The 15,847-nt window shown below is 58.9% G+C and overlaps 1 protein-coding gene across 1 annotated transcript in view; it reads left to right on the forward strand.

Moving 5' to 3' along the window:
• Positions 1-15,847, forward strand: part of LOC145340254 (integrin alpha-X-like) — a gene marked incomplete at its 5' end in the record, with an annotated part of 41,032 nt that extends 25,185 nt beyond the window's left edge. The window contains 9 exons of the mRNA XM_080184702.1: positions 786-865; positions 4,953-5,036; positions 6,392-6,464; positions 7,803-7,910; positions 10,298-10,363; positions 10,534-10,647; positions 13,413-13,517; positions 14,228-14,338; positions 15,567-15,847. Coding sequence (XP_080040828.1) covers positions 786-865; positions 4,953-5,036; positions 6,392-6,464; positions 7,803-7,910; positions 10,298-10,363; positions 10,534-10,647; positions 13,413-13,517; positions 14,228-14,338; positions 15,567-15,683 — 858 coding nt within the window. The remainder of the gene's footprint in view (positions 1-785; positions 866-4,952; positions 5,037-6,391; positions 6,465-7,802; positions 7,911-10,297; positions 10,364-10,533; positions 10,648-13,412; positions 13,518-14,227; positions 14,339-15,566) is intronic.

Raw genomic sequence — 15,847 nt, forward strand, 5'->3', positions numbered from 1 at the left:
AGGGGGTTACAGAGATAGGGAGGGGGTGTAGGGGGGCTGGAGGAGGTTACAGAGATAGGGAGGGGGTGTAGGGGGGCTGGAGGGGGTTACAGAGATAGGGAGGGGGTGTAAGGGGCTGGAGGAGGTTACAGAGATAGGGAGGGGGGTGTGGGGGGCTGGAGGAGGTTACAGAGATAGGGAGGGGGTGTAGGGGGGCTGGAGGGGGTTACAGAGATAGGGAGGGGGTGTAGGGGGGCTGGAGGAGGTTACAGAGATAGGGAGGGGGTGTAGGGGGGCTGGAGGAGGTTACAGAGATAGGGAGGGGGTGTAGGGGGCTGGAGGGGGTTACAGAGATAGGGAGGGGGTGTAGGGGGGCTGGAGGGGGTTACAGAGATAGGGAGGGGGTGTAGGGGGGCTGGAGGGGGTTACAGAGATAGGGAGGGGGGTGTAGGGGGGCTGGAGGAGGTTACAGAGATAGGGAGGGGGTGTAGGGGGCTGGAGGGGGTTACAGAGATAGGGAGGGGTGTGTAGGGGGGCTGGAGGGGGTTACAGAGATAGGGAGGGGTGTGTAGGGGGGCTGGAGGGGGTTACAGCGATAGGGAGGGGGTGTAGGGGGCTGGAGGGGGTTACAGAGATAAGGAGGGGGTGTCTTTGGGCCCCCGATTATAGGGGACAGTGTGTAGAACCGAGTCTCAGTCAATTAACTAACAGTCTTGTTCTCTCTGTCCAATTTACCCCTTGTCCTGCCCTCCCCCTGCCCCTCCTGGCAACCCCCTCACCCTCACCTCCCCTCACCACCCCCTCAGGTCAAGTTCAACACAACTTTTGACGTGGCATCAGATGTGCTCTGGAAACCAGAAGCTACCATCAGTGTTAACGCCAGCAGGTAAGCGAGTCCCGCACTGTGGGAGGGTCAGTGCTGAGGGAGTCCCGCACTGTGGGAGTCCCGCACTGTGGGAGGGTCGGTGCTGAGGGAGTCCCGCACTGTGGGAGGGTCGGTGCTGAGGGAGTCCCGCACTGTGGGAGGGTCGGTGCTGAGGGAGTCCCGCACTGTGGGAGGGTCGGTGCTGAGGGAGTCCCGCACTGTGGGAGGGTCGGTGCTGAGGGAGTCCCGCACTGTGGGAGGGTCGGTGCTGAGGGAGTCCCGCACTGTGGGAGGGTCGGTGCTGAGGGAGTCCCGCACTGTGGGAGGGTCGGTGCTGAGGGAGTCCCGCACTGTGGGAGGGTCGGTGCTGAGGGAGTCCCACACTGTGGGAGGGTCGGTGCTGAGGGAGCGCCGCACTGTGGGAGGGTCGGTGCTGAGGGAGTCCCGCACTGTGGGAGGGTCGGTGCTGAGGGAGTCCCGCACTGTGGGAGGGTCGGTGCTGAGGGAGTCCCGCACTGTGGGAGGGTCGGTGCTGAGGGAGTCCCGCACTGTGGGAGGGTCGGTGCTGAGGGAGTCCCGCACTGTGGGAGGGTCGGTGCTGAGGGAGTCCCGCACTGTGGGAGGGTCGGTGCTGAGGGAGTCCCGCACTGCGGGAGGGTCGGTGCTGAGGGAGTCCCGCACTGCGGGAGGGTCGGTGCTGAGGGAGTCCCGCACTGTGGGAGGGTCGGTGCTGAGGGAGTCCCGCACTGTGGGGAGGGTCGGTGCTGAGGGAGTCCCGCACTGTGGGAGGGTCGGTGCTGAGGGAGTCCCGCACTGCGGGAGGGTCGGTGCTGAGGGAGTCCCGCACTGTGGGAGGGTCGGTGCTGAGGGAGTCCCGCACTGTGGGAGGGTCGGTGCTGAGGGAGTCCCGCACTGTGGGGAGGGTCGGTGCTGAGGGAGTCCCGCACTGTGGGAGGGTCGGTGCTGAGGGAGTCCCGCACTGCGGGAGGGTCGGTGCTGAGGGAGTCCCGCACTGTGGGAGGGTCGGTGCTGAGGGAGTCCCGCACTGTGGGAGGGTCGGTGCTGAGGGAGTCCCGCACTGCGGGAGATGTCAAAATTCAATATTTAAAGACAAGTTTTCTTGTACAGCTACTGCACCATCAGTAAGACGTTGCCAGTTCTGATCCAAACACTCACCATCGATTACTTCGATTTAATCCCACTCTCCATTAATCCCTGGCCAGGACTTACTGGAATGTATCCTGAGTCCTCCTCCACATGTTGTCTCTCTTTGGGAGCTTGGAGCCTGGTTTGGAATCAAACAATCCCTCCACTGCCAACGGAGGCCATTCAGTCCATCAACTCCACACCAACAACCAGGCCCCATCCACCACCCCCCCCAACACTTAGGGGCAATTTAGCACCTAACCTACACATCTTTGGACAGCAAGGGACAATTTAGCATGGCCAATCCACCCTAACCTACACATCTTTGGACAGCAAGGGACAATTTAGCACGGCCAATCCACCCTAACCTACACATCTTTGGACAGCAAGGGACAATTTAGCACGGCCAATCCACCCTAACCTACACATCTTTGGACAGCAAGGGACAATTTAGCACGGCCAATCCACCCTAACCTACACATCTTTGGACACTAAGGGACAATTTAGCACGGCCAATCCACCCTAACCTACACATCTTTGGACACTAAGGGACAATTTAGCATGGCCAATCCACCCTAACCTGCACATCTTTGGACACTAAGGGACAATTTAGCATGGCCAATCCACCCTAACCTACACATCTTTGGACACTAAGGGACAATTTAGCACGGCCAATCCACCCTAACGTACACATCTTTGGACACTAAGGGACAATTTAGCACGGCCAATCCACCCTAACCTGCACATCTTTGGACACTAAGGGACAATTTAGCATGGCCAATCCACCCTAACCTACACATCTTTGGACACTAAGGGACAATTTAGCACGGCCAATCCACCCTAACCTACACATCTTTGGACACTAAGGGACAATTTAGCATGGCCAATCCACCCTAACCTACACATCTTTGGACACTAAGGGACAATTTAGCATGGCCAATCCACCCTAACCTACACATCTTTGGACACTAAGGGGCAATTTAGCATGGCCAATCCACCCTAACCTACACATCTTTGGACACTAAGGGGCAATTTAGCATGGCCAATCCCCCTAACCTACACATCTTTGGACACTAAGGGACAATTTAGCATGGCCAGTCCACCCTAACCTACACATCTTTGGACACTAAGGGACAATTTAGCATGGCCAATCCACCCTAACCTACACATCTTTGGGACACTAAGGGACAATTTAGCACGGCCAATCCACCCTAACCTACACATCTTTGGACACTAAGGGACAATTTAGCACGGCCAATCCACCCTAACCTACACATCTTTGGACACTAAGGGGCAATTTAGCACGGCCAATCCACCCTAACCTACACATCTTTGGACACTAAGGGACAATTTAGCACGGCCAATCCACCCTAACCTACACATCTTTGGACACTAAGGGACAATTTAGCACGGCCAGTCCACCCTAACCTACACATCTTTGGACACTAAGGGGCAATTTAGCACGGCCAATCCACCCTAACCTACACATCTTTGGACACTAAGGGACAATTTAGCATGGCCAATCCACCCTAACCTACACATCTTTGGACACTAAGGGACAATTTAGCATGGCCAATCCACCCTAACCTACACATCTTTGGACACTAAGGGACAATTTAGCATCGCCAATCCATCCTAACCTCAATCCATTCAAAAGTCTGACAGCAGCAGGGAAGAAGCTGTTCTTGAGTCGGTCGGTACGGGACCTCAGACTTTTGTATCTTTTTCCCCGACGGAAGAAGGTGGAAGGGATAATGTCCGGGGTGCAGTGGCGGGGGGCGGGGGGGGTGGGGTGGGGGGGTCATTGATTATCCCGGCTGCTTTTCCCCGAGGCAGCGGGAAGTGTAGACGGAGTCAATGGATGGGAGGCTGGTTTGGGTGATGGGATTGGGGGCTACATTCACCACCCTTTTGTAGTTCCTTGCGGTCTTGGGCACAGCAGGATCCCAGACCGAGCTGTGATACATCCGGAAGGGATGCTTTCTACGGGGCATCTGTAAAAGTTGGTGAGAGTCCGTAGCGGACATGCCAAATTTCCTTAGTCTCCTGAGAAAGTAGAGGCGTTGGTGGAGCTTTCTCAACTATAGTGTTGGCGTGGGGAGGGGACCAGGACAGGTTGTTGGTGATCTGGACACCTTGAAGCTCTCTTGACCATTTCTACTTGGTCCCCGTTGATGGAGACAGGGGCATGTTATTGTTGTCTATTGTTGTAAAAGAGGAGGGGGGACCCCCACGACCTCACCTCCCCTGCACCCACCAAGAAATAGGAGCAGGAGTCGGCCATCTAGCCCTTCGAGCCTGCCCCGCCATTCAATAAGATCATGGCTGATCTGTCGTGGCTCAGTTCCACTTTCCTGCCCTCTCCCCATAACCCTTAATCCCCTCGCTTATCAAAAACCCATCAACCCGCGTCTTAAATATATTCAGCGAGATAGCCTCCACCACTTCAACGGGCAGAGAATTCCAGAGATTCACCACCCTTTGAGTGAAGAAGTTCCTCCTCAACTCCGTTCTAAACCGCCCCCCCTTTTATCTTGAGGCTGTGCCCCCTAGTCCTACTGTCCTTTCTCAGCGGGAAGAGTCTCTCCACCTCTATCCTATCCATCCCTTTCGTTACCTTATACGTCTCTATAAGATCCCCCCTCATCCTTCTAAACTCCAGCGAGTACAGACCCAGTCTATTCAGCCTCTCGTCAGCTAACCCCCTGTTACCAGCCTCCTCTGCACTCCCTCCAATGCTGATATATGTCCTTCCGCGAACAAGGGGACCAAAATCACACACGGTTGGGATCTTGCTGTGTAACTGCCGCCTTTCCCCATATTGGCGTCGACCCACAGACGTCGCGGAACCGTCTCCCAAAATATTTCGGAGCTCCCGGCAGTCTCGAGAGACAGGGAGCGACAGATTGTGAAATGGATCTCAAATGTCCGAAACTCATTCTGCTCCCAATTTTATTCCCAGTGACAATGAACAGCGTATCACCACGGATAGTTTCCGCTCCAAGGTCGTTACGGTCAAGTATGAAGTAAATCTGATAATAAAAGGGTACGTTTATCCACATCACCAGTTTGTGTGCACCCCCACCCCCCCAACCGAGGGGGGGTAAGGACAGTGTATCTAACACACCGTGACACCCGGTCCCAGAGTGGGGAAAGGACAGTGTATCTAACGCACCGTGACACCCGGTCCCAGAGTGGGGGAAAGGACAGTGTATCTAACGCACCGTGACACCCGGTCCCAGAGTGGGGGAAAGGACAGTGTATCTAACGCACTGTGACACCCGGTTCCAGAGAGGGGGAAAGGACAGTGTATCTAACGCACTGTGCTACCCGGTCCCAGAGTGGGGGAAAGGACAGTGTATCTAACGCACTGTGACACCCTGTCCCAGAGTGGGGGAAAGGACAGTGTATCTAACGCACTGTGACACCCTGTCCCAGAGTGGGGGAAAGGACAGTGTATCTAACGCACTGTGATACCCGGTCCCAGAGAGGGGGAAAGGACAGTGTATCTAACGCACTGTGACACCCGGTCCCAGAGAGGGGGAAATGACAGTGTATCTAACGCACTGTGACACCCGGTCCCAGAGAGGGGGAAAGGACAGTGTATCTAACGCACTGTGACACCCGGTCCCAGAGTGGGGGAAAGGACAGTGTATCTAACGCACTGTGACACCCGGTCCCAGAGTGGGGGAAAGGACAGTGTATCTAACGCACTGTGACACCCGGTCCCAGAGAGGGGGAAAGGACAGTGTATCTAACGCACTGTGATACCCGGTCCCAGAGAGGGGGAAAGGACAGTGTATCTAACGCACTGTGATACCCGGTCCCAGAGGGGGAAAGGACAGTGTATCTAACGCACTGTGATACCCGGTCCCAGAGGGGGAAAGGACAGTGTATCTAACGCACTGTGACACCCGGTCCCAGAGTGGGGAAGGGACAGTGTATCTAACGCACTGTGATACCCGGTCCCAGAGAGGGGGAAAGGACAGTGTATCTAACGCACTGTGACACCCGGTCCCAGAGAGGGGGAAAGGACAGTGTATCTAACGCACTGTGACACCCGGTCCCAGAGAGGGGGAAAGGACAGTGTATCTAACGCACTGTGACACCCGGTCCCAGAGAGGGGGAAAGGACAGTGTATCTAACGCACAGTGATACCCGGTCCCAGAGTGGGGGAAAGGACAGTGTATCTAACGCACAGTGACACCCGGTCCCAGAGTGGGGGAAAGGACACTGTGTCTAACGCACTGTGACACCCGGTCCCAGAGTGGGGGAAAGGACAGTGTATCTAACACACTGTGACACCCGGTCCCAGAGAGGGGGAAAGGACAGTGTATCTAAAGCACTTGTCTTAAACTAAATTAAATTCCTTGTTAATGATGGAAACTAATTTATCTACAGGGTTGAATCTACTCAGTATATCAACTTCACAACAATGGGTGCAGGTGAAAAACATATTGAACACAAGTACCAGGTAATTACCAGAACTGCTGAGGGAGTCCCGCACTGCGGGAGGGTCGGTGCTGAGGGAGTCCCGCACTGCGGGAGGGTCGGTGCTGAGGGAGTCCCGCACTGCGGGAGGGTCGGTGCTGAGGGAGTCCCGCACTGCGGGAGTCCCGCAGCTGAGGGAGTCCCGCACTGCGGGAGGGTCGGTGCTGAGGGAGTCCCGCACTGCGGGAGGGTCGGTGCTGAGGGAGTCCCGCACTGCGGGAGGGTCGGTGCTGAGGGAGCCCCGCACTGCGGGAGGGTCGGTGCTGAGGGAGTCCCGCACTGCGGGAGGGTCGGTGCTGAGGGAGCCCCGCACTGCGGGAGGGTCGGTGCTGAGGGAGCCCCGCACTGCGGGAGGGTCGGTGCTGAGGGAGCCCCGCACTGCGGGAGGGTCGGTGCTGAGGGAGCCCCGCACTGCGGGAGGGTCGGTGCTGAGGGAGCCCCGCACTGCGGGAGGGTCGGTGCTGAGGGAGCCCCGCACTGCGGGAGGGTCGGTGCTGAGGGAGCCCCGCACTGCGGGAGGGTCGGTGCTGAGGGAGCCCCGCACTGCGGGAGGGTCGGTGCTGAGGGAGCCCCGCACTGCGGGAGGGTCGGTGCTGAGGGAGCCCCGCACTGCGGGAGGGTCGGTGCTGAGGGAGTCCCGCACTGCGGGAGGGTCGGTGCTGAGGGAGTCCCGCACTGTGGGAGGGTCAGTGCTGAGGGAGTCCCGCACTGTGGGAGGGTCGGTGCTGAGGGAGTCCCGCACTGTGGGAGGTCGGTGCTGAGGGAGTGCCGCACTGTGGGAGGGTCGGTGCTGAGGGAGTCCCGCACTGTGGGAGGGTCGGTGCTGAGGGAGTCCCGCTCTGTGGGAGGGTCGGTGCTGAGGGAGTCCCGCACTGTGGGAGGGTCGGTGCTGAGGGAGTCCCGCTCTGTGGGAGGGTCGGTGCTGAGGGAGTCCCGCACTGTGGGAGGGTCGGTGCTGAGGGAGTCCCGCACTGTGGGAGGGTCGGTGCTGAGGGAGTCCCGCACTGTGGGAGGGTCGGTGCTGAGGGAGTCCCGCACTGTGGGAGGGTCGGTGCTGAGGGAGTCCCGCACTGTGGGAGGGTCGGTGCTGAGGGAGTCCCGCACTGTGGGAGGGTCGGTGCTGAGGGTGTCCCGCACTGTGGGAGGGTCGGTGCTGAGGGAGTCCCGCACTGTGGGAGGGTCGGTGCTGAGGGAGTCCCGCACTGTGGGAGGGTCGGTGCTGAGGGAGTCCCGCACTGTGGGGAGGGTCGGTGCTGAGGGAGTCCCGCACTGTGGGAGGGTCAGTAACGAGGTTCTTCTTTGTTATTCTTGCCTGCGGCAGGTGAAGAATGTGGGACCTAATTCCCTCCCCATCGACGTCACTTTCCAAGTGCCCTTGGACATTGGGCATGGTCTGAGCTGGGAAAAGCTGTCGGTGAACAGTTCGGATGTGAGTGGGTGTCCCTCGCCGAGCTATCTCGTGTCCGGATAAGGGGTAACAGACTTAAGACTGAGAGAAGGAGAAACTACCTCTCTCCGAGGGTGCAGAGTGGGTGGACTCACCTACCCCCGGAGTGCGTCGGGACTTTACGGAGGAGATAGACACTTCTGTTTTTACGAGTAATGAGTGAGAACCACCAAGTTAGAGCACAGGAGGAGACCATTTGGCCTGCCTTGTCCTTGCTAGCCCACTTTCACCGCTTACAGTGCAGACCCAGACACTTTTTCAAAGGAGTTTCGGGCAGATGCAGTTTAATCCGGACAAACGTGCATTTTGGAAGGTCTAATACAGACGGGTCAACACCCCCTAGTCTTCCGGACACCGTGTCTCTACTTATTAAAAAGCTCCCACTCTGTCCCTCATACACCGACCCATGCTGCCCCCGACTGAACTAAAACCGCCTACCCTTCCGGGGACCATATCCCTCTATTCCCCATCCTATTCGTGGATTTGTCCAGACGCCCCTTAAAACTCACTCCCGTATCCGCTTCCACTCCCTCCCCCCGAGTTCCAGGCACCCACCACCCTCTGTGTAAAAAAAACCTGCCTCGTACATCTCCTTGCCCCTTAAACCTGTGCCCCCCCGCGTAATTGACTCTGGGAAAAAAGCTTCTGACTGTCCACTCTGTCCCTCATCATCTTCTATCAGGTCTCCCCCTCAACCTCCAGTGAGAACAAACCAAGTTTCTCCAACCTCTCCTCATAGCTAAAGCCCTCCATAACCAGGGGCAAACATCCTGGTCAATCTTTTCTTTCTAAGAGTATTGAGAGGCAGAGGGATCTGGGCGTACAGGTACACAGAGTATTGATAGGCAGAGGGATCTGGGCGTACAGGCACACAGAGTATTGATAGGTAGAGGGATCTGGGCGTCCAGGTACACAGGTCACTGAAAGTGGCAACGCAGGGGGAGAAGGTGGTCAAGAAGGCATACGACAATGCTTGCCTTCATCGGCCGGGGCACTGAGTTTAAAAATTGGCAAGTCACGTTATAGAACCTGAGTGAGGCCGCACTTGGAATATAGTGTTCAATTCTGGGTCGCCCACACTACCAGAAGGATGTGGAGGCTTTGGAGAGGGTTACAGAAAAGACTTACCAGGATGTTGCCCCTGGTCTGGAGGGCATTAGCTCATGAGGAGAGGTTGGAGAAACACGGTTTGTAACTATCTGATTGCTTTTCAAAAGACAAAATTGTCCCCGCCTCTACTACTGCCTCTGGCAGCTCATTCCAGACACTCACCACCCTCTGGGTGAAAAAATTGCCCCTCTGGACCCTTCTGTATCTCTCCCCTCTCACCTTAAACCTACACCCTCTAGTTTTAGACTCCCCTACCTTTGGGGAAAAGATATTGACTATCTCACTGATCTGTGCCCCTCATTATTTTATAGACCTCTATAAGATCACCCCTCTACGCTCCAGAGAAAAAAGTCCCAGTCTATCCAGCCTCTCCTCAATCCATCAAGTCCCGGTAACATCCTAGTAAATCTTTTCTGCGCTCTTTCTAGTTTAATAATATCCTTTCTATAATAGGGTGACCAGAACTGTACACAGTATTTCCAAGTGTGGCCTTACCAATGTCTTGTACAACTTCAACAAGACGTCCCAACTCCTGTATTCTGACCAATGAAACCAAGCATGCCCAATGCCTTCTTCACCACTCTGTCCACCACTTTCAAGGAGCTATGAACCTGTCCCCCTCGATCTCTCTGTTCTGTAACTCTCCCCGACCATTAACTGGGTCCTGCCCTCGTCCAAAACCTCGCATTGATCTAAATTAAACTCCATTTGTCAGCCCACCGGCCCAACTGATCGAGATCCCGTTGCAATCGGAGATACCTTTCTCCACTGTGCCACCAATCTTGGGGTCACCTTACTAACCGTGTCCCCTATATTCTCACCCAAATCATTGATATAAATAACAGTGGGCCCAGCACCGATCCCTGAGTCTCAGGCCTCCAGTTTGAAATGCAACTCTCCTGTCGAGAAGCCAATTTTGTCTCCATTTCACTCCCTCACCCCTGGATCCCGTGAGAGGCAACATAGGTAACCTTGTCCAAGACCTTGCTGAAGTCCAGGTAGACAACATCAACTGCCCTGCCCTCATCGACCCTCTTGGAGAGAGAGAAACAGGTCCCCAAACTGCCAACCAAGCGATTCGATCGGAGAGGGGGGGGGTAGCAGCAGGGTGGAGGGGCCAAATGGCCACCTGATTTGGTAGGACGGCGCAGGAGGGTGTGTTTCGGGAGGGGAATCTGACGTGCGTTTTGTTTTAGGATTCGCTCTCACCTCTGTCCCGATCTCTCTCCCCTTTCTGTCCCTCCCTCGACGTGGACCAGATAGCGCAGTGCAACGAGACTAAAGTAACGTCGCAGAAAAAGATCCAACACTTCAATAACTCACAGGTAAGGCAGGGAAGGAGACACGCGCGCCCTCCGCCCCCTCTTAATTAGAAACCGGGGACTTGGGGGGGCTTGGGGAAGCTGCCTGGGGTACAGGAGGGGGCAGGCGTCGAAGGTTTTTCGAACCCCTTCGCTCTCCGTTATCCTAACCTCTTCTCTCCGACCCCCCGTAGGGTTGCAACTCCTCAATGTGTCGCTACTTCATCTGCCGGATATCGCAGCTCAGGCGCAACGGAGAGGTAGAGTTCTTCATCAGAGGACTACTACGCTGGAGCAACCCCAGTCACGTAAGGCGTCCAGCCCCTCCGGGGGGTGAGGTGGAGGGTCGGTGCTGAGGGAGTCCCGCACTGTGGGAGGGTCGGTGCTGAGGGAGTCCCGCACTATGGGAGGGTCGGTGCTGAGGGAGTCCCGCACTGTGGGAGGGTCGGTGCTGAGGGAGTCCCGCACTGTGGGAGGGTCGGTGCTGAGGGAGTCCCGCACTGTGGGAGGGTCGGTGCTGAGGGAGTCCCGCACTGTGGGAGGGTCGGTGCTGAGGGAGTCCCGCACTGTGGGAGGGTCGGTGCTGAGGGAGTCCCGCACTGTGGGAGGGTCGGTGCTGAGGGAGTCCCGCACTGTGGGAGGGTCGGTGCTGAGGGAGTCCCGCACTGTGGGAGGGTCGGTGCTGAGGGAGTCCCGCACTGTGGGAGGGTCGGTGCTGAGGGAGTCCCGCACTGTGGGAGGGTCCGTGCTGAGGGAGCCCCGCACTGTGGGAGGGTCGGTGCTGAGGGAGTCCCGCACTGTGGGAGGGTCGGTGCTGAGGGAGTCCCGCACTGTGGGAGGGTCGGTGCTGAGGGAGTCCCGCACTGTGGGAGGGTCGGTGCTGAGGGAGTCCCGCACTGTGGGAGGGTCGGTGCTGAGGGAGTCCCGCACTGTGGGAGGGTCGGTGCTGAGGGAGTCCCGCACTGTGGGAGGGTCGGTGCTGAGGGAGTCCCGCACTGTGGGAGGGTCGGTGCTGAGGGAGTCCCGCACTGTGGGAGGGTCGGTGCTGAGGGAGTCCCGCACTGTGGGAGGGTCCGTGCTGAGGGAGTCCCGCACTGTGGGAGGGTCGGTGCTGAGGGAGTCCCGCACTGTGGGAGGGTCGGTGCTGAGGGAGTCCCGCACTGTGGGAGGGTCGGTGCTGAGGGAGTCCCGCACTGTGGGAGGGTCGGTGCTGAGGGAGTCCCGCACTGTGGGAGGGTCGGTGCTGAGGGAGTCCCGCACTGTGGGAGGGTCGGTGCTGAGGGAGTCCCGCACTGTGGGAGGGTCGGTGCTGAGGGAGTCCCGCACTGTGGGAGGGTCGGTGCTGAGGGAGTCCCGCACTGTGGGAGGGTCGGTGCTGAGGGAGTCCCGCAATGTGGGAGGGTCGGTGCTGAGGGAGTCCCGCACTGTGGGAGGGTCGGTGCTGAGGGAGTCTCGCACTGTGGGAGGGTCGGTGCTGAGGGAGCCCCGCACTGTGGGAGGGTCGGTGCTGAGGGAGTCCCGCACTGTGGGAGGGTCGGTGCTGAGGGAGTCCCACACTGTGGGAGGGTCGGTGCTGAGGGAGTCCCGCACTGTGGGAGGGTCGGTGCTGAGGGAGTCCCGCACTGTGGGAGGGTCGGTGCTGAGGGAGTCTCGCACTGTGGGAGGGTCGGTGCTGAGGGAGCCCCGCACTGTGGGAGGGTCGGTGCTGAGGGAGTCCCGCACTGTGGGAGGGTCGGTGCTGAGGGAGCCCCGCACTGTGGGAGGGTCGGTGCTGAGGGAGCCCGCACTGTGGGAGGGTCGGTGCTGAGGGAGTCCCGCACTGTGGGAGGGTCGGTGCTGAGGGAGCCCCGCACTGTGGGAGGGTCGGTGCTGAGGGAGTCCCGCACTGTGGGAGGGTCGGTGCTGAGGGAGTCTCGCACTGTGGGAGGGTCGGTGCTGAGGGAGTCCCGCACTGTGGGAGGGTCGGTGCTGAGGGAGCCCCGCACTGTGGGAGGGTCGGTGCTGAGGGAGCCCCGCACTGTGGGAGGGTCGGTGCTGAGGGAGTCCCGCACTGTGGGAGGGTCGGTGCTGAGGGAGCCCCGCACTGTGGGAGGGTCGGTGCTGAGGGAGTCCCGCACTGTGGGAGGGTCGGTGCTGAGGGAGTCCCGCACTGTCAGAGAACTCTCTGCCCCGCAGCGACCCCTGATGGAAGAGTGTGGTCTTGCGGAAGGTGTAGTGCCATAGGGTTACAGAGATAGGGAGGGGGTGTAGGGGGCTGGAGGAGGTTACAGAGATAGGAGGGGGGTGTAGGGGGCTGGAGGAGGTTACAGAGATAGGGAGGGGGTGTAGGGGGCTGGAGGAGGTTACAGAGATAGGGAGGGGGTGTAGGGGGCTGGAGGAGGTTACAGAGATAGGGAGGGGGTGTAGGAGGTTACAGAGATAGGAGGGGGGTGTAGGGGGCTGGAGGAGGTTACAGAGATAGGGAGGGGGTGTAGGGGGCTGGAGGAGGTTACAGAGATAGGGAGGGGGTGTAGGGGGCTGGAGGAGGTTACAGAGATAGGGAGGGGGGTGTAGGGGGCTGGAGGAGGTTACAGAGATAGGAGGGGGGTGTAGGGGGCTGGAGGAGGTTACAGAGATAGGGAGGGGGGTGTAGGGGGCTGGAGGAGGTTACAGAGATCGGGACGGTGTGTAGGGGGCTGGAGGAGGTTACAGAGATAGGGAGGGGGTGTAGGGGGCTGGAGGAGGTTACAGAGATAGGGAGGGGGGTGTAGGGGAGGGAGGAGGTTACAGAGATCGGGAGGGGGTGTAGGGGGCTGGAGGAGGTTACAGAGATAGGGAGGGGGTGTCGGGGGGCTGGAGGAGGTTACAGAGATAGGGAGGGGGGTGTAGGGGAGGGAGGAGGTTACAGAGATAGGGAGGGGGTGTAGGGGCTGGAGGAGGTTACAGAGATAGGGAGGGGGTGTAGGGGGCTGGAGGAGGTTACAGAGATAGGGAGGGGGTGTAGGGGGCTGGAGGAGGTTACAGAGATAGGGAGGGGGTGTAGTGCCGTGGAGTCTATTAGCCCCGTGGTGTTACAGTGCTGTGTTCCGTGCAGGCGCTTGCCCGAGACGTGAACCTGGTCAGCTACGGGGCTGTGGGATACGACAAGAGCAAATATATCCACGTCTCGCAAGCCACCGACCGTTTCCAAGAAGCGAAAGTAAGTGATTCTCCCTCCTTCTCCCTCTCTGTCTCTCCCTCCCTCGCGCAGCGCGACACAAGGAGGTCTCATCTTATCGGGGGACCGTGGGTCAGGGGAGGAGAAGAGATTCAGGGAGGGCATTCCAGAGCTTAACCCTCCTCCTCCCGGTGGGAATCGGGGGATGCTGGAGAAGCCGGAATTGGAGGAGGGCAGAGATCTTGGAGGGTCGTAGGAGGTGACAGAGATAGGGAGGGGGTGTAGGGGGGCTGGAGGAGGTTACAGAGATAGGGAGGGGGTGTAGGGGGCTGGAGGAGGTTACAGAGATAGGGAGGGGTGTAGGGGGGCTGGAGGAGGTTACAGAGATAGGGAGGGGGTGTAGGGGGGCTGGAGGAGGTTACAGAGATAGGGAGGGGGTGTAGGGGGCTGGAGGAGGTTACAGAGATAGGGAGGGGGTGTAGGGGGCTGGAGGAGGTTACAGAGATAGGGAGGGGGTGTAGGGGGGCTGGAGGAGGTTACAGAGATAGGGAGGGGGTGTAGGGGGGCTGGAGGAGGTTACAGAGATAGGGAGGGGGTGTAGGGGGGCTGGAGGAGGTTACAGAGATAGGGAGGGGGGCTGGAAGAGGTTACAAAGATTGTAAAGTGGGCTGGAGGGCGAGGGTTCCAGCAGTGGAGGAGCTGAGGTAGGGCAGAGTGGATTCACTCAGGGTGAATTTGTCTATCGCCCGCAGGTGACCACCCGAGTGGAGATTGTGAAGGAAGTGAATCAGCTTCCCATTATCATTGGCAGCTCGATAGGAGGCCTGGTCCTGTTGGCCCTCGTGGCCGGAGGTCTCTACAAGGTGAGTGGGTGCCCAGCGGGCATGGAGAGATAGGGAGGGAGGTTGGGTGGACTGGACACAGCGCCTCCCTCAGGCTGGGAGGGACTGACTGCAGCACCTCCTCAGGCTGGGAGGACTGACCACAAAGTGCCTCCCTCAGGCTGGGAAGACTGACCATAGCACCTCACTGAGGCTGGGAGGACTGATCGCAGCCCTGAGGCTGGGAGGACTGACTGCAGCACCTCCCTCGGGCTGGGAGGATTCACTGCAGCACGTCCCTGAGGCTGGGAGGACTGACCACAGCGCCTCCTTCTGGCTGGGAGGACTGACCACAGCACACACTCAGGCTGGGAAGTGTAACCACAGTGCTACCCTCAGGCTGGGAAGTGTGACTGCAGCTCCATCCTCAGGCTGCGAGGTGTAACTACAGCGCCACCCTCAGGCCTGGAGGTGTAGCTACAACACTACCTTCAGGCCGGGAGGTGTAACTGCAGCACCACCTTCAGGCGGGGAGGCGTAACTGCAGCACCACCTTCAGGCGGGGAGGTGTAACTGCAGCACCACCTTCAGGCAGGGAGGTGTAACTGCAGCACCACCTTCAGGCGGGGAGGTGTAACTGCAGCACCACCTTCAGGCCAGGAAGTGTAACTGCAGCACCACCTTCAGGCGGGGAGGTGTAACTGCAGCACCACCTTCAGGCGGGGAGGTGTAACTGCAGCACCACCTTCAGGCGGGGGAGGTGTAACTGCAGCACCACCTTCAGGCGGGGGAGGTGTAACTGCAGCACCACCTTCAGGCCCGGAAGTGTAACTGCAGCACCACCCTCAGGCCAGGAGGTGTAACTGCAGCGCCACCTTCAGGCCAGGAAGTGTAACTGCAGCGCCACCTTCAGGCCAGGAAGTGTAACTGCAGCACCACCCTCAGGCCAGGAGGTGTAACTGCAGCGCCACCTTCAGGCCAGGAAGTGTAACTGCAGCACCACCTTCAGGCCGGGAGGTGTAACTTAAACACCATTGTCAGGCCAGGAGGTGTAACTGCAGCACCACCCTCAGGCCAGGAGGTGTAACTGCAGCACCACCCTCAGGCCAGGAGGTGGAACTGCAGTGCCACCTTCAGGACGGGAGGTTTGACTGCAGCGCCACCTTCAGGCCGAGGTGTGACTATAGTGCCACCTTCAGGCCAGGAGGTGTAACTGAACCCAAGGATTTCCTCGCCAGCTCTGACTCTGGTTTCCTCCGTCTCTTCCCAGGTTGGCTTCTTCAAGCGAGGCTTCAAGGACAAGTTAGCGGAAGGGGCCGACGGCGACGGGCCTGGCGGGGTCACCACCGATGCGAGCGCCCCTGCCGCGGAAGCGGCCACCGCCTGAGGCCGGGCCTGCGTCCGGAGCGAAGCGAACACCTGCCCCGGAACCAGGGCGTCTCCGCCACATGCAAGGAGAAAGCGCATTGAGGGCTGAGGGTGGAGGGAGGGGTAGGTGGGGGGAAGAGGGTACGGCACGGCGAAGCGAGGGACACCCCAGGCTGTGATCAC

Source organism: Carcharhinus amblyrhynchos, unplaced genomic scaffold, assembly GCF_965287045.1.
Source record: "Carcharhinus amblyrhynchos unplaced genomic scaffold, sCarAmb.v2.hapA scaffold_875, whole genome shotgun sequence".
In the NCBI taxonomy this organism is placed as follows: Eukaryota; Metazoa; Chordata; class Chondrichthyes; order Carcharhiniformes; family Carcharhinidae; genus Carcharhinus; species Carcharhinus amblyrhynchos.